At 63.4% G+C, this 24,229-nt stretch overlaps 3 protein-coding genes across 7 annotated transcripts in view; 1 reads left to right on the top strand and 2 right to left on the bottom strand.

Annotated features, from left to right (window-relative positions):
- The first annotated feature begins 4,419 nt into the window (after positions 1-4,419).
- Klhl40 (kelch like family member 40) lies at positions 4,420-12,273 on the top strand. The gene is made up of 6 exons (XM_004835092.3): positions 4,420-6,996; positions 7,664-7,824; positions 7,958-8,065; positions 8,136-8,321; positions 9,234-9,380; positions 9,886-12,273. Exons 1-6 carry the CDS (start codon positions 5,821-5,823, stop codon positions 9,995-9,997), a joined length of 1,890 nt encoding a protein of 629 aa, XP_004835149.1. The 5' UTR covers positions 4,420-5,820; the 3' UTR covers positions 9,998-12,273.
- Positions 10,331-16,909, bottom strand: Hhatl (hedgehog acyltransferase like). 4 transcript variants are annotated; one of them, XM_004835089.3, is made up of 12 exons: positions 16,594-16,909; positions 15,338-15,456; positions 15,073-15,140; positions 14,669-14,782; positions 14,392-14,586; positions 14,005-14,214; positions 13,610-13,781; positions 13,206-13,350; positions 13,100-13,135; positions 11,098-11,299; positions 10,596-10,737; positions 10,331-10,501 (listed from the first exon to the last, which is right to left on the bottom strand). In XM_004835089.3, exons 2-12 carry the CDS (start codon positions 15,441-15,443, stop codon positions 10,371-10,373), a joined length of 1,521 nt encoding a protein of 506 aa, XP_004835146.1. In that variant the 5' UTR covers positions 15,444-15,456; positions 16,594-16,909; the 3' UTR covers positions 10,331-10,370. The 4 variants fall into 4 exon arrangements, with proteins under 4 accessions (XP_004835146.1, XP_004835147.1, XP_087066795.1 ...); XM_004835090.3 differs by having other exon boundaries at positions 16,557-16,715; XM_087210669.1 differs by lacking the exon at positions 16,594-16,909 and adding an exon at positions 15,587-16,534 and having other exon boundaries at positions 15,338-15,472.
- Positions 16,910-18,593: 1,684 nt separating this feature from the next.
- Ccdc13 (coiled-coil domain containing 13) overlaps positions 18,594-24,229 on the bottom strand; it is a 34,995-nt gene continuing 29,359 nt past the window's right edge. The window contains exons 14-16 of one of the 2 annotated variants that reach the window (XM_013072803.3): positions 21,216-21,352; positions 20,378-20,489; positions 18,594-20,065 (exon numbers count right to left, since the gene is read on the bottom strand). In XM_013072803.3, the coding sequence (XP_012928257.1) occupies positions 19,906-20,065; positions 20,378-20,489; positions 21,216-21,352 (409 nt within the window). In that variant the 3' untranslated portion in view covers positions 18,594-19,905. The remainder of the gene's footprint in view (positions 20,066-20,377; positions 20,490-21,215; positions 21,353-24,229) is intronic. The other variant, XM_087210667.1, reaches the window with a different exon arrangement.

Here is a 24,229-nt window from a genome sequence, read left to right as displayed (position 1 = left end):
TTTTAGCTCCACTCTCTCCTCTCTTTCTGAGATTACATACAATGATACCACCACTGGCTCTTTGTCAGTGACCCATGGACCCTTGAAACTCTACTCATATCTATATATTTTCAATGTATTGTTTTTCTGTTGTGCAGATGGGGAAATTCCATTGTTGCATGGATCTTATCCTCTGCCATCTCCTCTCTCCTATCAAAGCTACCTGGGAAGTTTTCATTTCTGTTGTATTTTGTCAGTTCTATAATTTTCATTCGGTTTTTCTGTATAATTTGTTTCTTTGCTTTTTTCTTTTGGTACCGGGGATTGAACTTGGGACCTTGTGCTTGAGAGGCAGGCACAGGAACCACTGAGCCAAATCCCTGGCCCTGAATTTTTCTATTTTTAAATTTTATTTTATAAGAATTTTGAACTTGTCAAGGCATTTTATGATAGATAAGTGCCTTAGAACCCTTTCCAGATAATTCCAACATCTGATTCAACTGGTGTTAGCATCAGTTGATTCCCTCCACATTCAAGTTTGATATTTCTAGTTCTTGGTATGTTGGGTGATTTTTTTTTTTATTGTATCCTAGACATTTTGATTGTCATGTTAGGAGATTCTGGATCTTGTTTTTGTTGCAACAGGAAGTCATCTTATTAAGTTCGGCATGCAAGTCCTGGCCTATTCTTGTGGGCTGAAGTTCAAATGACAACTATCATAACCTTTGCAGTGATATTTTCACCTGCCTGGCTTATCTGGTGCTGCTGGTGGCAGAGAGGTTTCCTAGGTCAGCCTGCCCAGGGTCTCATGATAGGAAAGTGAGTTTCAGGCCCAGTGTGGAAGGACAGCATTTGCCCTGGCTACTGACTGTTAGTGGGGCTCCTGATTGGTGCCCCTTGCTGGTGGTACTTCCCTGAAGATGTCAGAGGATTGCCCAATTTGTAAGAGAAATGAGCCTCTATGGGCTGCATTCTGTTGCTAGGCTTGGGGCCCAGAAGCCACCTGGTCTGGATCATCTGGGTCATCATTTCTTGGGGAGCATATAAGACATCCTGCTGCTGAGTTGTCCATTCTCATGCTCCATTCTCTTGCTATCTTTTAGAGTTATGCTTTGATTTCATTATTTTCATAGAGCGGTACACTATCTTGATCAAGTCATAAATTGTCTCTTCAACCATTTTAACAAGTAGAACATTAAGGCATTGGAAACTCCACATATGTGATGAGAATTATTAATAGGAGGGCTCCACTTAGGATGATTTGGCCAGGCTGCTTTCTAAAAGGCCCTTGGTTCTTGATACCTTTTATTTTCCTCTTGGTCTGGCAAATCCCCCAGTTTCAATTCCGTTTGGGGGTATGGCTGGGCTGCTAGCCTTCTGGTTGCTAAGTGGGAGCAGGAACTCTTCACGAAGCATAAGAAGTTGCTCTTACTCATTTCCACATGGGACCATCACCCTCAATGCTGCTGGGTGTCCCTCAGTCAAGAGCTCAGATTTATCTTCTTCAGAAATTAAACCTTTGGTTTCTGCCCAGGTGGCATGGTGTTGTGTCTAACTGCTTCTTAATGACTCCTACGACCAATCCTCCTGTCTTCAGCCTTCTCCCGTATATTCAATGTATTGGGTGCTGCCAACTCTAGACCTTGTTGGCAGTGTTATGGATTAGGACCGTGGTGTCCCCAAAGCCTCATGTGTTTGGAAGGTGACTGGATCATGGGGTACGATATTTATCAGTGGATTAGCCCACTGATGTGTTGACAGCTGACTTGCTGTTATGAGGCAGGGCCTGGTTAGAGATGGGTTACTAGGGGCGTGACCTATGTGTATTTCCTTCTTAGGTCCCTCCTTTCTCTCTTTGCTTCTGAGGTGCCACCACATGAGCTTTCCTCCGTGCCAAGCCCTTCCACCATGCCATTTCTGTGTGTGAACCTGCTGGCTCTGAAACCATGAGCCAAAAGAAACCTTTCCTTTAAAACTGTGGCAGGTACTTGGTCCTGCTGATGAGACAGTAACTAAGACAGGGGTTCTAATGTGTATAATGGCTGCACCAGGGTTTCCCATTGCTGATGCAGGGTTTAGCATTCTCAAGCAAGCTAAGCTGCGAGTCACACCAACTCCCTTCCTGAACCCATGGTGTTTCTTCTGTATCCATGCAGAGTATGTTATGTACTTGGTCTTGATAGTTATATAGATTTTTTTAAAAATTCCTGTACCTTCATTGCAGTAAAGCTTTAGGAAGAAGCAAAAGTAATGTGTATATTGAATCTGCTATCATCAACTGGAAGGCTTGCCTCTGCTTTGCTATCAGATAAGACGCTAGATAAAAAAGCAGTTAAGTGGGATTACATGAAAAGAAGGCATTAAGTCCATGGATGGTGGGATTAGCAGAAATGTGGCAGTCAAGGAATGCAAATCCAGATCCAGCAGGTGAATTCCTGACTTTGGTAGAGCACCCATCTGTTTCTGATCCTAAGAGACCCATGACCCTTTAATGACCCCCTAGGATCCCCCAATTCAGGCCCGGTTACCACCCATGCCAGCCTGCGGCCTGTTGCAGTAACACTGCCCATCTTACCTTTGGCACTTAGGAGCCACTGCTTGGCCTCTGCCATCTGTAGGAGCTCCTTGCGCTCCCTGAAATCAGGGCAGCAACTGAAGACCGAGGATCCAGCCACCCGTGGCCATCACAGCACGTGCCAACGTTGCCAACATTCCTCGATTCCTCGGCACCAGGCAAATGTGTCCTCTGAGCCCACTCAGCGAGTGAATGCAATGAACACAGTGAGCCGCTCAGCAGATCCTCTGTGACGCGCCCATTCCCTAAAGTTTTGCAATCCTTTCTCCGAGTCACAGGAAAGCATCTCTGGCATCTGGACTCCTTGGGTAGGTCACCTTTCGTCCAGAAGTCAGCTGAGAAGAAAGCAGACCACCGGGAGGGCTCAGCTGCCGGAGCTCAGCCTCCATGTCTGCCTGATGTGAGTTTCTCTGTCACGCAGCCTCCTTAGAAGCAAACTGTCCATGCAGTTCAGCTGGCTGCTATGGGACTAGGCAGCCTTTAGGGGCAACAGACCCCATGGACCTGGGGAAGTGGCACCATAGTTTTGACCATGCTGTCCCTCAGCGGTCTTTGCCAAAACAGACTCTGCCCTTCCCGCTTCCTTTTCTAAATGGAAGTCTGGGCAGCTTGGGTCACATGGGAATGGAGCTCAGCGGGAGTCTGTGTTCTCCAGGAGGCTGGAAACACAAGGTCAGGTTTCTACCTCAGGCGAGGACTACCGAGGTGGGAACTGTCTGAAACACAGCAGGACTGTGTAGGGGACACAAAGGGCCACCAAGTGTGACAGTGTCTGCCGCACGTGACAGCAGGGCGACTCAGCAGCATTTACTCACCACTTTGAAACATCCAAGGAGGCTGCGAGGGAAGAAGAGGGCTGTTTGGCCCCCATCCCGAGGGCCCAGGGTGTGTGCCCATGGCGATCGGCTCTGGGGAGGCCCCTGACTGGGTCCCCTCATGGCGGAGGCTACAGCAAGCGTGAGTGTGGTGTTGGGAAATCACACCTCAGCACAGGAAGCTGAGACACGGCCTGGCCGACTCCGGCGTGCAGGCCAGCCTTCTCCCGAGAGCCACCAGGAGGTCCCATGAGAACCCACTTACTCTGTTCCCCAGCAGAGCCCAGCGACCTAAGGACCTCCCACTTGGCCACCGCCTCCACCACCACGCCTGAGCCTTTAGAGGGACAACAACATCTAACTCAGCAGTAACCCAAGAGTCACTGCAGTGGGGTGACGGGTGTGAGAGGTCAGAACATTCTTGTACTGTACTTTTCACTTTTTCCATGATCATTATTTAAAAAGAAACGGTGGCTCCCATGAGTAAGCTCATGCAGGGGTCCACACGGCCCCTCTGCTCATCTCCTACTCACCGCCCTATTTGCTCTCCAGCCCCACATGTCTCTGGCACATGCCAGTGCTCTTGTGCCTCAAGGCCTTTGCTCAAGCTGCTCCCTGCCTGGAACCCTCTGTGGCTGGAGCCTGCTCATGGGTAGCCCTCTCAGTGGGTCCATGCTGACTATGCCACTGAAAATCCCAACGGCTCCGCTGTCCAAAGCAGTCACTATCATCTGTGGTCTTGTATAACACTTATCTGCTGCCCCCTCCATATGAGCTCCTGAAAGGCAGACATTCCTGACAGATTTGTTCATGCCAAGGATTCAGCATTTCAAACAGAGAGCAGTGGGTTCTCGGCAGGTGAAGGAGCCACATACACACATTCGCAGGGGGTGCGTGTAGGTCGTGAGCTTTATGGGATCTGGCATAACCTAAAGATACCCATGAGGTCATCCAGTGGCTATAAATGAGTTGCCTCGTCAGTTCCTCTCCTGGTCTGGGGAAAACGAGACTATGATCATTGGGCACGTCTGTCATTCCTGGGAGGAGCAACGTCAGGAGGGACCGGCAGCCCTGCTTTCCATCCGGCTGGGCCGCCTGGCGGCTGGGTGATGGATGTGGCTGAACTGTGGAGCCTCTCAGATCTGTTCCATGCTTGCTAGAAACACCCTGCAGCGCGGGGCGGGGCAGGGAGACCCCATTCACCTCTTGGGGGCAAGGTGGCCAGGACCCCCTGCAGGGCCTGCTCAGGGTGAGTCCCAGGACCTGCTGGGGAGGTGCGTGGGTGAGTCAGGGGCACGGCTCCAGAGGGACAGACAGTGACACTGCTGGAGCCATAAAGGGGAGGTGACACGGTCCGGGCCCACCCCGAGGTCCTCTCTTCTGTCCTCGCCACACCCCAAGGGTACAAACAAGTGACTCAGGACGGACGGGGGAGTGCCCCATAACAGCTCATACCAGTGTTCCGGGGCTAAATTTAACCCACAGCTGCTGCTGCTGGCACTTTGAGAACAAGTTAATCTTGGCCAAGGCTGGGGTGTGTGCGTGTACGTGCGCACTTTGGGTGCAAGAGTCTGGAGCAGGGCAGGCATGGAGACTGGCTGTCCTGGGCCTCCACTCTGAGCCCTCAGATCAGCCAGGCCACACTGACACCAGTGTCCACCTGGGCCCGAGAGCAGAGCCGCAGTCCTGGAGCCTGAGTGCCAGGTGTTGGACACTGGAATTCGAATGTCCCCACCACCCTGGGATGTTAGAACCTGGAGGGCTGAACACCCAGAGCGGGGGACGCCTAGCAGGGCTGACACGCTAGGATGTCACAGCGCCTGTGTGCTCTCGGGGACACCACACCTCAGTGAGCTCGAATCTCGGCAGGGCCTGGCTGGGGCCCTGCAGTCCAGTTCCTCCACCTCCGCCTGGTGTGGGAGGTAAACTGAGGCTTCGAAGAGAGACAGCCCTGCCCCGGGCCCCTCAGGGTAGTGGTGGCCTTGTTTACCTACGGGCTTCTCTGCAAGGAGAGTTTCAGGACAGAGGCAGAGAGAGGAAAAGGGTTCCCCATTAAGGGCAGCAACAGACGGCTCAAGAGTGATGGCCACAGTGCCGCTCACTGTGCAGGAAACCCAGACTCCGAACCGGACCCAGACAGGCCCAGAGGCCGGAAGGGAGGGAGGCGGAGAGGGCTCTGCCGCGGGGCGGCCCCCACCCCGCGGTTCCACTGGGAGGGGGCAGGGAGGGCCCCAAGTTGGCCCACGCCCCACCCCACGGCCTCGACAAGGCTGCTCCGGGAGGGCCCCGCTGAGGCCTGGCGGCTCATCTTTCAGGAGCGCTCTATAAATAGCGCGGGACAGCTGCGCCCAGGCACTGAGGCGCAGGGAGGCAGGTGCACGGAGGGGCCCTGGCACTGTCGCCGCACCCTAGGGCTCCCGCGGCACCGGCACTGCGTTCCCGGGCTCCACCATGGCGCTGGGCTTGGAGCAGGCGGAGGAGCAGCGGCTCTACCAGCAGACGCTGCTGCAGGACGGGCTCAAGGACATGCTGGACCACGGCAAGTTTCTGGACTGCGTGGTGCGCGCGGGCGAGCGCGAGTTCCCGTGCCACCGCCTGGTGCTGGCCGCCTGCAGCCCCTACTTCCGCGCGCGCTTCCTGGCCGCGCCCGAGAGCGGCGAGGTGCGCCTGGAGGACGTGTCGCCCGACGTGGTGGCCCAGGTGCTGCACTACCTGTACACGTCGGAGATCGCGCTGGACGAGGCCCGCGTGCAGGACCTGTTCGCCGCAGCGCACCGCTTCCAGATCCCGTCCATCTTCACCATCTGCGTGTCGTTCCTGCAGAAGCGCTTGTGCCTTGCCAACTGCCTGGCCGTGTTCCGCCTCGGCCTCCTGCTCGACTGCGCGCGCCTGGCCGTGGCCGCGCGCGACTTCATCTGCGCGCGCTTCCCGCTGGTGTCGCGCGACGCCGACTTCCTGGGGCTCTCGGCGGACGAGCTCATCGCCATCATCTCCAGCGACGGCCTCAACGTGGAGAAGGAGGAGGCGGTGTTCGAGGCGGTGATGCGCTGGGCGGACAGCGGCACTGCCGAGGCCCGCGCCGAGCGCCAGTGCGCTCTGCCCACGGTGTTCGAGAGCGTGCGCTGCCGCCTGCTGCCGCGCGCCTTCCTGGAGACCCGCGTGGAGCGTCACCCGCTCGTGCGCGCCCAGCCCGAGCTGCTGCGAAAGGTGCAGATGGTGAAGGATGCGCACGAGGGCCGCGTGACCACGCTGCGCCGGAAGAGGAGGGACAAGGACAAGGAGAAGGGCGAGGAGCAGAGTCCCTCCCGGGAAGAGGCCCAGGGCCCGGAGGAGGAGGAGGAGGAGGGAGAGGAGGAGGAGGGAGGAGCCGAGCGCGTGCTGCCCGGCATCCTGAACGACACGCTGCGCTTCGGCATGTTCCTGCAGGACCTCATCCTCATGGTCAGCGAGCAGGGCACCGTGGCCTACGATCCCGCAGCCAATGAGTGCTACTGCGTCTCCCTTTCCACGCAGGTCCCCAAGAACCACGTGAGCCTGGTCACCAAGGAGAACCAGGTCTTCGTGGCCGGGGGCCTCTTTTACGACGAGGACAGCAAGGACGACCCCATGAGCGCCTACTTCCTGCAGGTGCGGCCGTGCCGGGCACCCACTGGCTGGAGAAGGGCGGTTGGCTGCTGCCCCGCGCTGGCAGGCTGAGGACGGTCCCAGGCCGCTGGTGGAGAGCTGGTCCCTCGGTGCCTCCCTTCCAAGGGGTGCAGGGTTAGGGGGCAGGGGTCCAGGGCAGGGCCTTCGAATTCCGAGCCTGAGTCCCAAGTCCTCTCCTAGAGAAGCTGAGGCCGGGGAAGGCCCGGGAGGCCAGGTGCCCAGGCCTAGCTGGGGTACGGCTGTGGGGCCTCCAGGCAGAGAAGACTGCCCGCGGGGAGCACGCAGCGGCTACACAGAGCTCAGAGGAGTGGAGGGAGGGCGGCCATAGCTGGCCCGGAAGGGAAGAGCCTGGGACTGTCGCAGCGTGGGTGCTGCGCCCCGCTGGAGTCTGTGGGCGGCGTTGCTGCAGCAGAGAGGAGAGGTGTTCAGGCTAAGCGGGGCCTGTGGGCGCAGCCGCAGCCCCAAGCAGACTCCTCACGGTCGCAGGGGGTGGAGGCGGCCGGCTGCAGCCTGCAGGTCTTAGAGTGAAGTGTCCAGGGCAGTGGGCGAGGCCAGCGGCCTCCACGCTAATCCCAGGGTCCCTGCCGTGGGGTCTGTTGGTAGCTGGGGTGGCGGCCAGTGTGGCGCTGACCCGACACTGGGCCCACAGTTTGACCACCTGGACTCGGGGTGGCTGGGCATGCCGCCGCTGCCTTCGCCGCGCTGCCTCTTCGGCCTGGGAGAGGCGCTCAACGCCATCTACGTGGTCGGCGGCCGCGAGCTCCAGGACGGCGAGCGCAGCCTGGACTCGGTGCTGTGCTACGACCGACTGTGAGCAGAGCATGAGGACCCTGAGATCTGGGGTCCTGGGGAGGAGCGGGGCGCACCCGGGTCTGGGCTGGGGTTGCTGAACTGGAGGCGGGCACTGAGCCCTCGCCTGAGCCCGCACCTCCCGCCCCTGCAGATCGTTCAAATGGGGTGAGTCGGACCCACTGCCCTACGCCGTGTACGGCCACGCGGTGCTGTCTCACCTGGACCTCGTCTACGTCATTGGGGGCAAGGGCAGTGACAGGTGAGGCTGGGCCTGGGCTCTCGGGAGATGGCCCTGCTTCAGCCTCCCCGCTCACTGCTGTGCCCTGCAGGAAGTGCCTCCGCAGGACCTGTGTCTACCATCCTGAGAAGTTCGAGTGGAAGGAGCTGGCGCCCATGCAGACGGCGCGCTCTCTCTTCGGGGCCACTGTGCACGATGGCCGCATCTTTGTGGCAGCGGGGGTCACAGACACGGGGCTGACCAGCAGCGCTGAGGTGTACAGCATCGCGGACAACCGGTGAGCACGACCCTCGGCCCCCACTGGGTCCCAGCCCTGCCTGGAGTCTGTGCAAGCGAGGCCTCCATCCTGGGCCCGAGGCAGCCAGCGGGTGGGCAGGGTGGTGGGTGGGAGGAAGCTGTCCAGTCCCAGCAGACTGGTGCCTGGGTCCGCAGAGCAGGGGGGTGCAGGAGAAGCCAGGCTTGGGCGGGCTGGCGGGCGGAGCGGTGGAGGAGGAGGCACCCGTCCCGGGGCAGCGTCCTGGTCTCCCGGTCTCACCACGATGCTCACAGCAGCAGTGTGGACGCAGACGAGGGGTCTCCGGGAGGCCAGGGGTACAGGGTGCCCCTGGGCAGAGGGAGGGAGGCCTGGGCCAGGCGCGGCGGGGTGAAATGTGGGCCTGCACAGCTGCCAGCCCCGGAACACGCTGCCGCTGTGGTCCAGGGCCTCGCTTGAGAAGCAGGAGCCTAGAGAGGGGCCTGATGTTGGGGTGAGGGAGAGGCCGAGGGGACGCTTTTGAGAGGGGAGGCCCGTTGTTGGGGCCACTGGGGCTCGATAGCAGAAGTGAGGATCCAGGAGGGACAACGGGCGGCAGATGCGTGGGGTGGCAACAGTTTGGGGGTGGGGAGGGAGGCGCTGCGGAGCCTTAGGCTTTGAGGGCAGAAGGGGGCTCAGGCCACGCACCGGGGCCACCGCGGAGCTGAGGGCCGCGTCCCGGGCACGCCGGGCCCTGCTCTGAATCAGCAGGTGCAGTTCAGGGCCGCTTCCCTGGGCAGCTGGGATGGGGTGGCGTGGGACCAGGCTGGGAGGGGCGCAGGGCCGGCCGCCCAGAGGCCGGCGGCGGGGGAGCCTGGATTCTGGTGTCCAGGGGCAGCCAGGTTGTGGGTGCTGCAGCAGTGGCCCTGGCCCCTGGCTCACGCGCCCTGTCCCCAGGTGGTCGACCTTCGAGGCCTTCCCGCAGGAGCGCAGTTCCCTCAGCCTGCTCAGCCTGGCGGGCACCCTCTATGCCATCGGGGGCTTCGCCACGCTGGAGACCGAGTCTGGAGAGCTGGTCCCCACAGAGCTCAACGACGTCTGGAGGTGAGCCCCACCCAGGGCTCCCGAGGCTCAGGCCTGGCGCAGGGAGGGGTCCAGGGAGGACAGCACCCTGCTGCTCGGCCTGTGAACCCCCGGATCCAGCTCAGGGACCAGGCGGCTGCCAGGCCTTCCCTGCCCTGCCTTCTCCATGCTCGGTCGGGAAGGAACCAGGCCGGCCTGGGGAGCTGCTGGGCCCTCATGGGGAAGGGCAGGTTTAGGCCGCCCGGGTTCCTGAACCCCTCACCCCCCTGCTGCAGGGGCACTTCCTGAGTGCGGAGCCTGGAAATCTGAGGGGGCTTTGTTGGGAGGGCAGTGGCGTGAGGTTCCCGAATGGGGGCCCTTTCCTGGGGAGGGAGCTCCTCCCCGCCCGGCTATAAGCCCGCGGGGTGCGTTTTCTCGGGCTTCCTAGGAGCGGGGTGTCCAGGGTCGGGCCAGGTGCAGTGTGGGCCGCCAGCACCCTGGACTCTGCTCAGGGCGCCTCCTCCTCGCCCCGGCCCATCCCGCCCAGATACAGCGAGGAGGAGGAGAAGTGGGAGGGCGTCCTCCGGGAGATCTCCTATGCGGCCAGCGCCACCTTCCTGCCCGTGCGGCTCAACGTGCTGCGCCTGACCAAGATGTGATGCCTGCAGCCACCCTGTGGCCAGGGAGGAGGCCAGGAGAGGCGGAGCTGCCAGCCGTGGTGGGGCTGGTGGGGCTGGGTGCCGGGAGCCACGGGGAGGAATCCGGCAGCGCCCAGCCCGGCCCTGTGTGCTGTGCTGTGCTGTGCTGTCCCCCGCCTGCCGTCTGAGGGGAATAAAGTGGCTCGGGCTCTGGGCTCTGCTGCTGCGCTGCGAGAGGAGCCGGGAGGGCCTCTGAGGGTCTCTGCTGCCCTGCGCCCTGCCCTCTGCTCTGTGCTCTCTGTCCCCACCCCCATGGACGGGAGCTGGGGCCACCAGAAGAGGCTGGAGCCCAGGCGGGGTAGAAAAGCTTTATTCTCAGTGGGCGCCCGCCGTGCTACTCCGGCTTCTCCTTGCCCTGCCCCGGCTCTGGCTCCTCCTCCAGGGCCAGGGTGCGCTCCCGCTCCTTCACCAGCTGGACGCCACAGTAGGTGACAAGCAGGACGGCCAGTGTGGTCTGGGGGAACCCTGTGGGGTGGAGGCGCGGATCGGGGCGCCATCCCTGGGTCCTCCTTCCGCCCCGAGGCCCTCCCTGCCTCTCAGGTGGACGCCCGACCCTCACCTGTGAGGAGCAGGCGCCGGGCCACCAGCTCTGTGAACTCAAGGCTGTTCAGGCTCACGAGGTTGTACATGATGATCGCCCAGAAGTTCATGGCCCCGAAGAGGGCGCGCACCCGGCGGCTCATCTGCTCCGACAGGGAGGCCTGCCCGGCCAAGTGGGAGCCGCGGTGAGGCGCGAAGGGAGGAGGACGTGGCGCTCAGCAGCCTGGCCCGGCTGCTCGGGCCTGGGCTGTGTCGGGTCCTGGAGCCCCAGGCCGGCTCCCCTCATGGTCAGATGTGGGGACATGGAGGCCCAACCCACAGCCAGGCCCAGGCTGGGTGGCCTGGTACCCAGGCAGGGCCAGTGCCTGACACGGGGTCCACGGTGAGCGCGCTGCCCTGCGCTGGGGCCAGGGAGTGGGGCGAGGCCCGAGCAACAGCGCCCCTCTGTGCCCCCCTGTGCCCTCACCTGCCTCCGCACCCCCCTGGGCCCTGTCCGCCCCTCCCGCCCGCTCCCTGCTCACCTCCATCTGCGCCAGTGGCCTGTGCTCTGCCAGCTTCTGGACCCAGAGCTCAAAGTTGAGGCCGAAGCAGTTGAGGACAGACCACAGGAAGACAATGTCACAGGGCCCGAGCCACAGCGTGGTGACAGCAAACGTGGCCACCGAGGCCACCAGCTCGGGGATCACGGCCGAGTGGTCCCCACCAATGTGGTCATACACGTACCTGCAGGGGACGGCAGCCGTGGGTGTGGGAAGGGGCAGGGGCAGCCGGGAGCCAGCGTTGGGCGCTGCCCTGGGGCTACTGCTGTCCCAACCTAGGCCGCTGCCCTCGAGGCGCTGCATGGCCGCCCTGGGCCTAGTGTCTGTCTCCTGTCTCCTCCCACCCAGGGCTCTGCTGGGACACCTGAGCCCCTGACATGTGCGCCCCCTGCTGGTGGCTTCCCTCAGGGGCTACTGAGCCTGTGGTGCAGCACCTTCTCAGCTGCTTGGGGTGCGAGTCCTCTGCGCCTGGGGGTCCCCGACTCCCACTCACAGCTAAGGCCCCACTCAGTCCCGACCACCGCTCCCCACCTCCCTCTCTGCCCCGGCCAAGGTACCCCCTCGTGGCCAGAGCCTCTGTGGTCTTCCTGCTCCCCCACTGCCCACCCTGGACCCAGGGATCTTCAGGGGTAGCCTGGACCCGCACTGCCTCCTGTCACACTGTGTGGCCCAGGTTGGCTTGGAGCTGCAGCCCCCTGCCTCAGCCTCCGGGATGCTGGGAACACCGGCATGCACCACCTTGCCCGCTGAGCTTCCCTCACAGTGGGGGTCAGTCGCCCCTTCCCAGGGCTAGGCGCCCGCCCAACCTCACCAACCTCACCACCCCTGCTGCGTGCCCCGGGACCTTGGCCTTGCACACACTGCTCTTTCTCTCGGGATTTGTTCCTGCCTGTCCGAGCCTCTCCAGTCCCAGTTCAGACCCGAGAAGCTCTCCCCAGTGCCCAGAGGCTCCTGCAGCACAGTCTTGCTCTTCTGAACACCCAGGCCACCCGAAGTCGCCTGTGTGTGGCTGCTTCTCCTCACCAGACCCCCTCAGCCCCAAGTTCAGGGTCTACCATGTTCACAGCTGTTTGTCCAGTGCCCAGGACAGGGCCCAAAACAGCAGGGCTCTGTGGACGTGTGTTGAATAAAACCACGGGAGACCCGCTGAGGAACCAGCCTCGCGTCCCATGGTCTGCTCATTTCCAGTGGTTTCCTCTCCATCCACCTCTGCCACCCATACCCTGACCATACCCCAGCTTTGCCAAAAACCTGCCTCTCCCCCAACTCCCCCTCTTCCCAGTGCGTCCTGACTCTGCTGTCCCCTGGCTTGGTCCTTCAATCCCACCCATCATGTGTTCCTCCCATCCTTTCCTTACTGCAGCGATCCTCCTGCCTCGGCCTCCTGAGTGCTGCCCTCCTTAATGGGCCTGGGCACAGAGTTGACATCTTGGAGAACTGAAAACCATCTCCCACTTTTCCTTCTCTCATGTTGGAGCCCAGCTGCTTGTTCCCTAAGCCATGACCTCCACCTGCCTGGGCCCGAGGGCCAGGGCCCCCTGTGCCAAGCAGAACCCCCTCCTGCGCTGGCCCCCACTCTTCCTCCTCCTAGTCCTCCTGGCTCTCCTGGGCCGAGGCGTGAGGCCCTGCCCCCATCCCCGGGGGCTTCCCAGGTGTCACGTGGCCCCCGATCCTGTCCTGCTCTTCCCTCCACTCTGGTCACCTCTGCTTCTGGCCCCGACCAGTGTCCTCGCAGGCCCAGCTGGCCCCCTCTCCTTCCTACACCTCGGGGTCCCCCGTCCTTGCCTCCTCTCCACCCCAAGGATGCTCGGGTTCCAAGCAGACATTTCCCAAGCAGCACCACCCTGGAAGCTGCTGACCCGACCGATCTGGGGACCCCCGACAGCCCAAGTCCCCCAGGCTGCCCAGGGCCCTGCTCCTTCAGCACAGTGGCCAGCCCCGTGCCCACCCTGCCTCCCAGCCTGGCCCGGTCTGGCCCACTCACTTGCACAGCCAGTCGTTGATGCCCCGGTCGAAGTGCCTGCGGGAGGGAGGCGGCTGAGCAGGAGGGGCTGGGCGTGGGGTCCAGGCCCCCTGCCCTGGGCACTCACGTCTCCCCGAAGACGTAGAGCGCGGTGATGCACTTAGGTGCCCGCGGCGGGTCCAGGTGATCCAGCCGCGCCACGGTGTTGACGACGCCGAAGAGGACGGCTGCCTTCACCCAGTCGTACACCAGGTTCGAGTAGGCCAGGCCGGCTGGGGAAGGGTGCCGTCAGCGCCTGGCCCCGTGGAGCCCTGTTTACAGGCCCTTCCCGGCTCCCCTACCCCTGCAGACTCTACGCTCCCCATGGGCACCCCATCTTCTGTGCACGCCCCACAGGCCTGGGATCCCAGGCACACAGCCCCAGCTGCCAGGACAGAACATCGCAACCTGCATGTGGCAAGGACCCTTGGGTGCTGTGGCCACCCTGCGAGCACAGAGGGCATCCCCTACCCGTCCCTGTGTGGGACCCACCCAGGGCACTGTCCGGGAGGCGGTTGGCAAACTTGAGGTCACCGGGGATGGTGAGGATGTAGAAGAAATGGAAGAAGATGTCGACGGCCACAATGGTGGCCACGCTGAGCCCCGCCTGCACCCGGATCCGCCACAGCTCACCCTCGGGCCGCACGGGCTCTGCCTGGATCACCTAGGGACACAGGCTGTCTGTGGTGGGGCAGCCTGAGGACGCAGCTGGGGCCTCCCGAGAAGCCTGTGCACGTGGGGGCCCCATGTGACGGGAGGAGGTGCTGCGGCCCGGCCGCGAGTCCTGGGGAAACAGTCCCCGCTGTGACCCCCCCCCCGGGCCCTGCGAAGGGTGGGATGCTGGGAGCCCCTGTCTGAGGCCCCCCGTGCTCAGAGCCCTGCCTCACCTGCTCGTGGAAGCAGTCGAAGGTCATGACGGGCCCGAAGAAGAAGAAGGGCAGGTAGAAGTTGTACTTGAGCAGGTCGGCCAGCGAGTAGCGGCGGCAGGGGTGCGTGCAGCTCTCCAGCGCGAAGCTGGTGCAGCGAAGCACCGTGAAGCCGCTGCCCGCCTGGAACAGCACCTCTTGGAGATCAAAGGTGCGCGTTACAAACCCGCTCTGCGGAGAGAGAACAGGCGCTGGCTTGCAGGGCCCCGCCTCCCGGGCCAGGCTGGACCGCAGCAGAGAGACCCGACACTGGACACACCCCGGGGCCGCCAGGTGCTACTTTCGGGGGGCTTGGAGGTGGCGAGGGGGCGGGTCCCATCCCGAGCCCTTGTCCTATCCAGTGCACACCTGCCAGGAGACGAGGGGCTCCACCTTGAAGGAGGCCAGGCTGGCCAGGCCGAGGCCGATGCAGAGCCAGGGCTGGCCCAGGAGGGACACGACATACAGGCCCGCGCAGTGGCCGAGCAGCAGCAGCAGGTACCAGGGGCCCATGGTGCCCACCACGGCCAGGAGGCCGTACACCGCGTACATCCAGGAGCGCAGCTGCGGACAGGGGGAGGCTCCGTCGGGGACCTGGGTGGCTTTCCCGCCGCCCGTGGCCAAGGTGGGCTTGGGCTCAGCTCACCTGGGGAGCAACCATGGTGCACAGCTTGGCAAAGAGCACGTGTCCGCAGAGGGCAAAGAGAATGACATTGCGGAAGGAGCTGAACCACATCACCCACTCGAAGTCAGCCGCGTCCTGGGCAGCGGCACGGGAGGAGGGGCGGTGAGGGGCCGGCACCTCCCAGCGCAGGGCTCTTCCCACCACTAGACAGAGGGCCTCGCCTCCCTGGCGGGGTCCCCCCCCCCGGCAGGGGCGGGGCCTCTGCTGAGCACAGTGCAGCCAGCAGCCTTTGGGGGGGGGGCGCGGACGGGACGAGGGGACCTGAGCGCTGACCCTGCAGGGCCCAGGAGGGGCTGGGGAGCTGGAGACCCCGCTCGGAGACCCGGCACGGCAGGACGGGAAGGGCTCGGCGGGCGGGGACCTACCATCTTCCGGCCGATGTACTCCCAGCCAGGTCGCGCGGACTCCCGGAAGGCTCTCCTGCGGGCCCCGTCTGGGGACAGCGCTCGGCCTCAGGCCAGGGCCCCAGGTGGCCGTCCCCACGTCCCCACCAGCGTGCGGGGCCCGGGTCTCTGCCTCGCCCCCTTCTACTCTTCTGTGTCCCTGAACCCTCGCCAGGGGCTCACAGCGCCCAGCCCCAGGTCCCACAGGGACAGGGTCCCGGCCTCCACCCCAGGGCCCCGCTGTCACCTTGCGACGCCTCCAGGAGGCCCTGGGCGGCGAAGGCTAGGGCCCCGCTCAGCACCAGGGAGTAGATGCCCAGCTCGGCCGCGGGCAGTGCGGTCTTGATGCCCATGGTCTGGACGGGGCTGGGAGACAGGCAGGCTGAAGAGCGGCACCCCGCAGCCCTGCTGGAGTGGAGGCCCCCCCCCCGAGCTGCGCCCCAACCCGGGGGCATCCCCTCCCCCAGCCCTGCTCCCCCAGGGGCGCTCGCCTCACCCTCACGCCCTTCCTGAGCGGCTTTCCCGCCCAAACCCCGTCGGGGAAGGACCCCGGACAGGCCTCCGCATCCTGGCCCTGCCGGTGTCCACGCTGTCGCACTCGGTGCCCGGGCACTCGGGCCGACCCTGGCTGGAGGGCATTTGCAGAGGAGCCGGGAGGGGAAGCCGGCTGGGCCAGGCGGGCACCAGCGCGCTGGCCGCTGTCCAAGGTGCTGGCCGACCTTGCACCAAGGATGCCCAGCACTCCCCCGGGCCGGGGCCAGGAGTCCACCGGCGCCGTGCGGGGCCATCCCTGGGGCCTCTGTGCACCCATGCCCTCCAGCCCTGCCCCAGTCTGGCCGGGCCACCCTGCGACTCCACACTGCTGAGCCGGGGTCCAGGTGTCCTCGGGCCGGCGTGGCTGTGTGGCACCCGAGCCTCCCAGTGACAGATAGCCTTTGCCAGCCCCCTACCAGCTCTCCTGGGTCCCACCAAGGACACCCGCTCCACAGGGGAGGTCGTGGCCCAGAGAGGGGCAGGGTCGGCCAGGGCCCAGCATCTGGCTGCCTCCCCGTGACGAGGTGGCCTCTGGGGGCCCCTCGGGTGTCCCAGAAGAGACCACTGTCACCCCTGCCCGAGTGCTAGCTGCCACCTGACTCTCCCCACGGCCAGGCTGGGCACCTGCTCATCCTCCCTGCCCTCGAGGCTTGGGGGCAGGGAGGCCCGGGATCAAGTTAATGGAGCAGGAGCCTGGAACCGGAGCGCCGAAGAGCGGTGGAACAGCTTTGTCAGCTGCCTCCCACTTGCCACGTTCCAATTTTAGCTCCCATGGCCAGTGCGGAGTGTCCCCAGCCCGGCCTTGCCATCGGACCCCTGACCTCGGCCGGCGCTGGCCCCGGGGTGCTCCCTTCCCACCTGGCCACCTCATGTGTGCAGGGGCCAGCCTGCCTCAGGACCCGGGACTGGCCTTGTCCCTGGCTGGCACTGACCTCGAGGAGCTGCAAGGGGCCCTGGCGCGTTGCCCACCTTGGGCTCCAGGGCCTTGTGTCCGACCAAACGTCTGTCCGGCTGGCTGAGCTCTGGAGCACAGTGGGGAGTGTCCAGCCCGGGGTCCCCACCCCCCGAGGCTGTGCAGTGAGTGGTGACACGGCGGCGGGGGGAGGAGGAGATGCCTTTCCCGAGTGGCGCTGAGCCGAGCACTGCGGAGCTGCTGGCTGCGGAGCCTCTGGAGGTGGGGGAGGGGAGGGAGAGGCTCAGGCAGGGACGGGGCCCCCAGCCCTCTTGCTGTCAGTCGGGACCCCTCTTCCAGGAAGCCTTCCAGGTGGTCACGCACACAGTGCCCGATTCAGCCCTGTGGGCTCCAGCTCCGCCTTCTTGTGAGACCCCAGGGCCCTGCCCTCTTCCCTTCTGCCACACTGAGTCCTGGCCCAGGCATGGTGCCCGGGGAGGACCGACCTGCTTGTCCCACAGGAGCCATCTCTGGGCAGACCGCTTGCAGGGTCACCAGCAAAGCTGAAGGGCATCTGGAGTGGCCGGCAGCCTCTCGATGGCTGACAGGGGGAAGGGACTGTGCGAACCAGTGGTGGCCTGGGCGGGCAGGGTCTTCTGATGGGGGCTGGCAAGGCTGCTCCCCTGGGATGAGGTCCCATCCCGCACTGGCCATGTGTGACTGTCACCAGTCGGGGACACTCCTGGAGCCCCTGCTCCCTGGCCCCTGCCAGGCTCTGTTGAGGACGACAGGAAGCCCTGCTGGCCACACAGGAAAGGGACAGAGGTGGCCCTTGGGCACATGGATGGGCTGGCCCAGAGGAAGCAGCCAGGGAGCCCGGCAGAGAGCGGCCGAGGCCCCGTCCCAGTCCTGACTCTGAGAAGTGGGAGTGGGGGCTTCTGTTCGGCATGAGGACTGGGTAGCCGAAGCAGCCAGGATGGACAGGGACTCAGTCTGCAGTGGCCCCGCTGTCCCCAGCTTGTGCAAGAGCAAAGTGAGGCGGGAGGCCGTGGAGTGGCTTCTGGGCTGCCTGCCTGCAGGGCGAGGGTGAGGGTGCTGCCCCAGGCACTGCCACCCCAGGCCCATGGTCCCTGCAGCTGGGGCGGCTGCTGGTTCAGTCCCTGGGTAAGGCGGGTGCCCTGCGGCTGCACTTATTGGGCTGGGGGGAGCCCTGGGCCGAGGCCTGAGGAGCAGCCCCGGGTGTGGGCCGTGCCTTGTACCTGTGGGATGGGAGGGTGGGGTGCAGAGAGCAGGCCGCCAGGGCACAGGGAGGGACGCGTGGGTGGGTCTCAACCTTCCCCCTCGCTGGGCTCAAAGCAAAAGTGCGGGGAGCACAGTGCCCGGCTGGATCTCCTGAAAGCCGCACCCACAGTTTGTGCCGTGTGCATGTCCTACGCACTGTGTGTGCCGTGTGTGAGGCGTGTGGAGGCTGCGTGGGCTCACAGGGCTCACACCTGGAGCCAGGCTGCAACTGGGTGGCACAGCATTGCCCTGGGTGCTGCGGGGCCCAGAGCCTGCTCACCAACACCAGCCGCGGGCACCTGCTGGGTGTGGGAGCTCACGCCCTCACCTGCCTGTGTCTTGGGGCTGGAGGCTGAACCCGGCCTTCGCCCAGGGCCACATCCCCAGCCCTTTTTACTTTTCACTTTGAGACAGGGCCCTTGGTAAATTGCCCAGCCTGGGCTCAAATTGGTTTAATCCTCCTGCTCAGGCTCCCAGAGGGCCTGCCAGCCTGCTTCTGCCTGCCTTTTTAATCGGCCCTCCCGCCCTCCAGGGCACCTGTGTCCGGCCAACTCCCTGGGCAGGGGTGGGTGCTGCACGGGGTCGGGGCACCAACCCGGACGGCAGGCGGCCGCTCCCTACCGGGCCACTGGGCTCGGCCCTTGGGTCCAGCCCTCTCCAGTCTCCCCTAACCCACAGCTGGGGCAGGACGCGGCAGGCACAGGGCCATGGGAGCTGGTCACACTCCTTGGCCTCCCCGAGTTGGCTGCTGGTGTCCGGCCAGCCTGTGGACAGAGACCCGCAGGGACCCCGCGGCTCACTGCAGTGCCCCACATGGGCATTTATTGGGGGCCTACTGTGTGCCAGTGGCTGTCGGCTCATGGGGTCCAGTGGGACTCTGAGGCAGGGTCCCAGCCAGAGGGCACAGTAGGGCGCCCACAGACAGGACAGGTGCTGGGCATGTGGCCCCACGGGGCTCCCCGGCCACGAGGGCCCTGCAAAGTTCTGTCTGCAGCCACCTGGCCAGGGACTGGAAGCCTCATGGCCCCACGGGTGCCCGCTGATCAGTTTGCCAAGGGTGGGCAGAGGGGCCGCTGTGCTGCCGGGCAGCAGCTCTCTGCTGTCTGTCCTTACACGAGTCCTACTCTGCTGACGGCCATCAGTCCAGACACTGGTCCTTGTGCAGAAGTAAATAGCAATGCTGTGGACAGCCAGCGTCTCCTTGGTGGTCTTGGGGGTTTGTCACTGTCCCCACTTCACAATGAGGCCAGGGAGGCCGGGGAGCACAAGCCACTTGCCGGAGGGCACAAAGCTGGCAGCAGGTGCCCGCCGCACCCCTGCCCCTGCCCAGGGGACTGTGGGGGGCTGGTCCCATGCCCGCTCTTGCTCCTGGGGACACCACAGGGGTGGGGTCTGCACCCCATGCCAAGTGCACCCTCAGGGTGCCCAGTGCCTGCAGAGGGCCGTGTGAGCCAGGGCTGTCACGCGTGGCCTGCTCCTGCCAGGGCAGAGGCCCCACCAGCATCGCCTCTGGCCCTGCAGCCTCTGTCCTGCCCTGAGGTGGACGTGCCAGATGGGTGGTGCTGCCCCTGGGGCAGAGGCTAGGCCGTGCGGCTGGGCCTCCTGGTCAGGACTTGGTGAGTCTTCCGGGCAGCTGAGGTGACACCAGAAGTTGAGGAGAGGACGAGCTTCGGGCCTGGCCAGAACCCAGTGCCGTGAAGCCCTTGTGCACACACCGGGTGCGGTTGGCACCTTGGCCCAGGTCCCGCTGCCCCCCAGAGTTGCCCATGGGGACCAGCAGCCCAGCGTCCTCAGGGCCCAGCCCCACCGAGACTCCATGGCACCCCTGACCCCGAGGTCAGCAGGAGCCCCTCACCAACTGCAGGATTGCGATTACCACGGCAATGGCTATTACAGGTCTGGCTCCAGGGCCGGGGAGCCAGTGCCCAGTCTGGGGTGGGTGGTGGCCTCAGATGGCGCTGGGTGGGGCACACGTCCATCCCTTTGCAGCTGGCTTGCTGTCCCAGAGCTGGGGCGGGTGTGCCCAGGTGCCACCAGGCCGAGGCTGGGCTCGGTCACCCTGAGGGGCTCCGGTGGCTTCCGGGAGGCTGCAGACACCAGCCCACCCTCTAGTGCCCATCAGTCCTCTGCTGCCGCAGGGCCTGCAGGAAGACGCCCTTCACCTGGGCCAGGGTCTCGTGGTACACGCGGAAGTCCTCCTCCTTGCCCCTCAGGGCGCTGCCCAGGGCTGTCCGCAGCAGCTCATTCTCCTCCACCTGCACGGCCAGCCTGGCACAGGACAAGGGGCTGAGGGCCTGGCCGCACGGTGCCCCTGCCCCTGCCCAGCACCCACAGCCCCGCCAGGCGCTGGGAGCCCCGGAAGAGCCCCGAGGTGGGACAAGGGCCGCTGAGTGGGACAGGGCGCTCGGCCCCACGCCCATTTAACTCCCCAGGGCACAGCTGGCCACCGTGCCCCCTAGGCCACCCTGAGCTGCAGGCCTAGAGGCAGGACACAGCAGGACTGCCTGCGGGCCGGAGTCGCAGGCCCTGAGGCACCTGGACCCAGACAACACCACTGCCAGGAAGCCGGGGTGGGAGCACCTGGCAGTCAGCTCCTCCACCTGGGACTCCACGGGCACGTTGGACATCGGGGCAGAGGACGGGGCCTTCTTGCTCCCTGTCGGGTTATTCCTGGTGCTGGAGGCAGGCAGACCTGGGGGACAGCAGCAGCCACTTTGTGCGATGAGACAACACCCTGTGCTAAGGCCCTGTGCTCCCCCTCGGTGAGACGCTCCCTACACCTCCTTCCGAGGCCTCCTCCCCCAGGAGCCCCTCCAGTCCCCTCCCACCCCGCCTGCCTCTGGCCTCTGCCAGGGCCCTGACTCTGGCTTCTCCGCTCAGCACCTCAACTCCACACTCGCGAGTGCAAAAGGAGAAGCCAGCGGGAGCTGTGTTCGGGCCGTGGGGACCTGGGGCTGGTCTGCCACTGCTTCTCATGTCCCTGCGTGGCCAGGGGCCTGGAGGAGCAGGACGGCCAGGGACAGTGAGGCCAGAGTCCTGGCCTGCCAGGCCCCCAGCTGCTTCGGGGCTGGAGCCTGCAGGACGGGGTGAGGTGTGCATCTGCGGGGCACAGTGGATGGGGCTCGGGACAGTGCCAGGCCCCCTCCTGCTGCGGGCTGGGAACTCAGGCACCATCCTGGGCACTGGGGCAGGAGGAGTCGCAGCCTCTGGAGGCCTGGGAGCCAGCTCCCTTGGGCTCAGCCACTCCGACCCCAGGTGTGTGGGGCCCAGGGCCCAGGGCTGAGCTGGTGCCAGGGTGGTGGGCAGGGCCACCCAGCTGGGCACCACCAGGGGTCCAGGGGTCCTGGCTCCTGGCTCCCCACTCATGCCTCTCCCAGGCCTCTGCCTCCTGTGCATCCAGATCAGCTACAGCCCCTACCTGCTCTGCCCCTGGCCGAGGCCCGGCCAGGCTCCAGCCGCACCTTCTCCAGCTGCTGCTCCAGCACCACTGAACGCTGCCGCGCTGCCCGTAGCTCCCTCTCAGCCTCCAGTAGCCTGGTGCTGCTGTCCTCCACCCTGGACACAGAGAGATGCTGCAGCCACAGGCAGGGCCCCCGGCCCCCAGCTCTGAGAGTGATCTGGGCTTCAAGGTTGGCCAGTGAGGCGTGTAGGGCCTGCACTGGAGTCACAGAGTTCTCTCCAGCCCCGAGGTGCCGACCCTCGCCCAATTCCCGCTCCCCAGGGCAGCTGCTCCCAGCCTGTTAGTTGGTTCTCTGGACATTCACGGCCACATTTCTATGGCTTAGGGTAACACTCCTGTCATGCAGAATGGGAATTCAGTCTTCTCCCAATGCTCTTCCCTCATCACACAGAAACCCTTTTCCACACTGTGACTGAACCGGCAGAAGGGAGTGGATTGGTTTTCTATTGCTGTTGTAACAAATTAGCACAAAATTCACATCTTAAAACAACACACATTTGCTAGGCACAGTGATGCATGCCTGTAATCCAAGCTACTTGGGAAGCAGATGCAGGAGGATTGCAAGTCCAAGGCCAGCCAGCAATTTAGACAGATTCTATCTCAAAATAAAAATAAAAAGGGCTAAGCTGTAGCTCCTGGGTAGAGCAGTTGCCTCGCATGTGCGGAGCCCTGTGTTCGATCCCTAGCACCGAAAGGCATAAACAAAACATAAATATATCCCCTTGCAGGTCTGTGAGTAGGAGGCCAGCAGGGTCAGCTGTTTCCCTGCTCAGCCAAATCTAAGGTCTCGCTGCAGGGCTCCTGTGTAGAGGGGCTGGGAGATCTGCTCTGAGCCCATCTGGACACTGGCAGAGTCCAGCTCAGGCCACCGGAGGGCCGAGCGCTGCTCCCTCCAGCTGCTTCCACAGAGCACACTGCCCCGACTCTGAAGCTGGCCTGCCTCCCTGACCCGGCTGCTGGCTGCTGCAGCATCGCTGGAGGAGCCCAGATGGGAAAACAGCTCTGCCTTCACGGCTTAGGCAATTAGACAGTGCCGCCCGATAATCCAGGACAGTCCTCCTGCTTTAGGGTCCCTCGAGACGGTTCCATCCCCAGGGCCTCTTGCTATGTGGGCGTCACGGTGGGGAGCGGAGGCCAGGGCACTGAGGTCCTGTTTCCTCAGGGCGCACGTAGGGACAGATTACCCCGCCCAGCTGCGTGGACACGGACAGGGACACCTCCCTGCTTGTCCGTTTGCTTCCCCTGCAGTTGGGCACAGCCTTATGCTCACGTCTTGTTTCCTGTGAGCTGTCGGATGTCACAGCCATGACGGCCTTGACCTCATCATGTGGCTCCCTCGCGTGACAGCATCTCACAGGGGCCTGGGCCAAGGTCCTCCCTGGGGCTGCGTGTGGCCTTTCACACCCGTGCGGCCCAGCACGTGTATGCTTGTTTCTCCAGACTTTGTGTGCAAAAGCAAGCACCAAAGAGGCCCTACAGGGCCACCACAGGGACAGGACAAAGGAATACTGACCCTGGAGTAGACGGAGCTCTGCCTCCCAGGACAGTGGCCACCAGCCGCATGTCCACAGGAAGCGCTTACGTTAATGAAATGAAATAAAACAGGAAATTCGGTCTCCTAGCCACACTAAGCACCGCCAAGGGTTCAGAGAAGCCCAGGTGGCTGGCAGCGGCTGCATGGCCCAGAGCAGGTGCAGGGCATCACCGTGGGCTCAGGAGCTTCCCCCAGGCTGAGAGGGGAGCTGTGCATACAGCCTTGTTCATCGCCAGGCCACAGGGGTGGCAAAAAGCAAGGGCCATGGGAAGCGGTGGAAGCTGTTTATGTAAGAAGCTCCCTGCTGGGGGCGAGTCTGAGCCCACTGCCCTGTGTTAGCAATGCACCAGCACAGGCCAGGTGCTGCCCGCGATCACGGGCCAGAGGGGGTGGGCGTGGGGCTGGGAGGGCCACCAATCAGCTGGGCTGCATCCACGCTGGCAGGAGCTCAGGAGAGGACAGGCACCATCCTCCCACTGGCCTGCTGGAGTGGTGGCCCAGGCCAGGCCGGGCTCCTTCGGAGCGAGGTTCTGGAGGGGCATGGGGCCTTTTCCTCCCGTGGGTGATGCTCCTGCTCAGCGCACACTCTGCCGTCACCTTGCATGACCTTGCCAGTGCCTCATGTGACAGACACTGCCTCAGGGGCCCAACCCTGGGGAGGCTGTGCCCTACTTCGTTACTCCTTCAGCTCCCCCCTCTGTCGCTCTCATTCATTCAGGAACCAGGAGGTGTGCTGGGAGCCCACCCGGCAGAGAAGGGCCATGGGGACCTGAGATCCTCCCAGTAGATGCTGAAGAAGCACTGACAAAACCACTGGCTACTTGTCAGGTTTAACACTCCAAGAAAAATGAGGATAGATGGGGGCACCCTAACACAACGAGCCATTTCAAAATCATAAACCAATAACTCATCAACAGAGGACCGGTAGGTAAAGCTGCATAGTCATCCAATAACATACCCTCTAGCCATAAAAAGATTTTCCATTGAGAGAAAGAGAAGGTCTATGATGTCTTACTAAGTGAAATAAGTAGCACAAGACTGTGCATGACACACGGTCAAGTCTGGAAATTCATAACAAATTGAAAATTCAGAAGCAGATGCAAGGCTGAGTAATTCCGTGGCAGGGCTGGGCACGGACGGAAGCCGCTCCCAAAGGCCCCGCAGACAGGCCTGCGTCCTGCCCGACTTCATAACCCGGCACACGGGGGAAGGAAGGACAGCAAACGCTGCGCAAAATGAAAAGCACAGCACGAGTTCCCGCAAAATTTAGGAGCAAGCAAACTCCTTCTCCTCCAAAGTGTCTTCCCCACCTGGAGAGAGGTCCCAGGCCTCAGGCGCTGCCCAGCACGCAGGCCGGAGTCACCCGCGCCTCTGTGCCTGTCCTGAGCCCACTCTGCCCCACTGGCCAGCAGCTTTGTCTGTGGTCCTAGCCGGTCTC

Source organism: Heterocephalus glaber, unplaced genomic scaffold (assembly GCF_053883595.1).
Source record: "Heterocephalus glaber isolate CG9 unplaced genomic scaffold, H.glaber_assembly_v1.0 deba00001175, whole genome shotgun sequence".
Taxonomy (NCBI): domain Eukaryota; kingdom Metazoa; phylum Chordata; class Mammalia; order Rodentia; family Bathyergidae; genus Heterocephalus; species Heterocephalus glaber.
Note: the sequence above shows the minus strand (reverse complement) of the source record. Positions and strands in the feature narration are given on the sequence as shown.

What these genes read in the sequence shown, in the direction of transcription:
- Hhatl (XM_087210669.1), bottom strand. Translation starts at nt 15,878, where the DNA reads ATGGCCCCGCACGGCGCCGGTGGACTCCTGGCCCCGGCCCGGGGGAGT. An exon ending in AGTACATCGGCCGGAAGATG is followed by an intron (nt 14,783 to 15,072) that starts GTAGGTCCCCGC and finishes GCCGCTGCCCAG; the next exon opens with GACGCGGCTGACTTCGAGTG. An exon ending in GCACCATGGTTGCTCCCCAG is followed by an intron (nt 14,587 to 14,668) that starts GTGAGCTGAGCC and finishes CCCTGTCCGCAG; the next exon opens with CTGCGCTCCTGGATGTACGC.
- Klhl40 (XM_004835092.3), top strand. Translation starts at nt 5,821, where the DNA reads ATGGCGCTGGGCTTGGAGCAGGCGGAGGAGCAGCGGCTCTACCAGCAG. An exon ending in GGGGGCAAGGGCAGTGACAG is followed by an intron (nt 8,066 to 8,135) that starts GTGAGGCTGGGC and finishes TGTGCCCTGCAG; the next exon opens with GAAGTGCCTCCGCAGGACCT. An exon ending in TACAGCATCGCGGACAACCG is followed by an intron (nt 8,322 to 9,233) that starts GTGAGCACGACC and finishes CCCTGTCCCCAG; the next exon opens with GTGGTCGACCTTCGAGGCCT.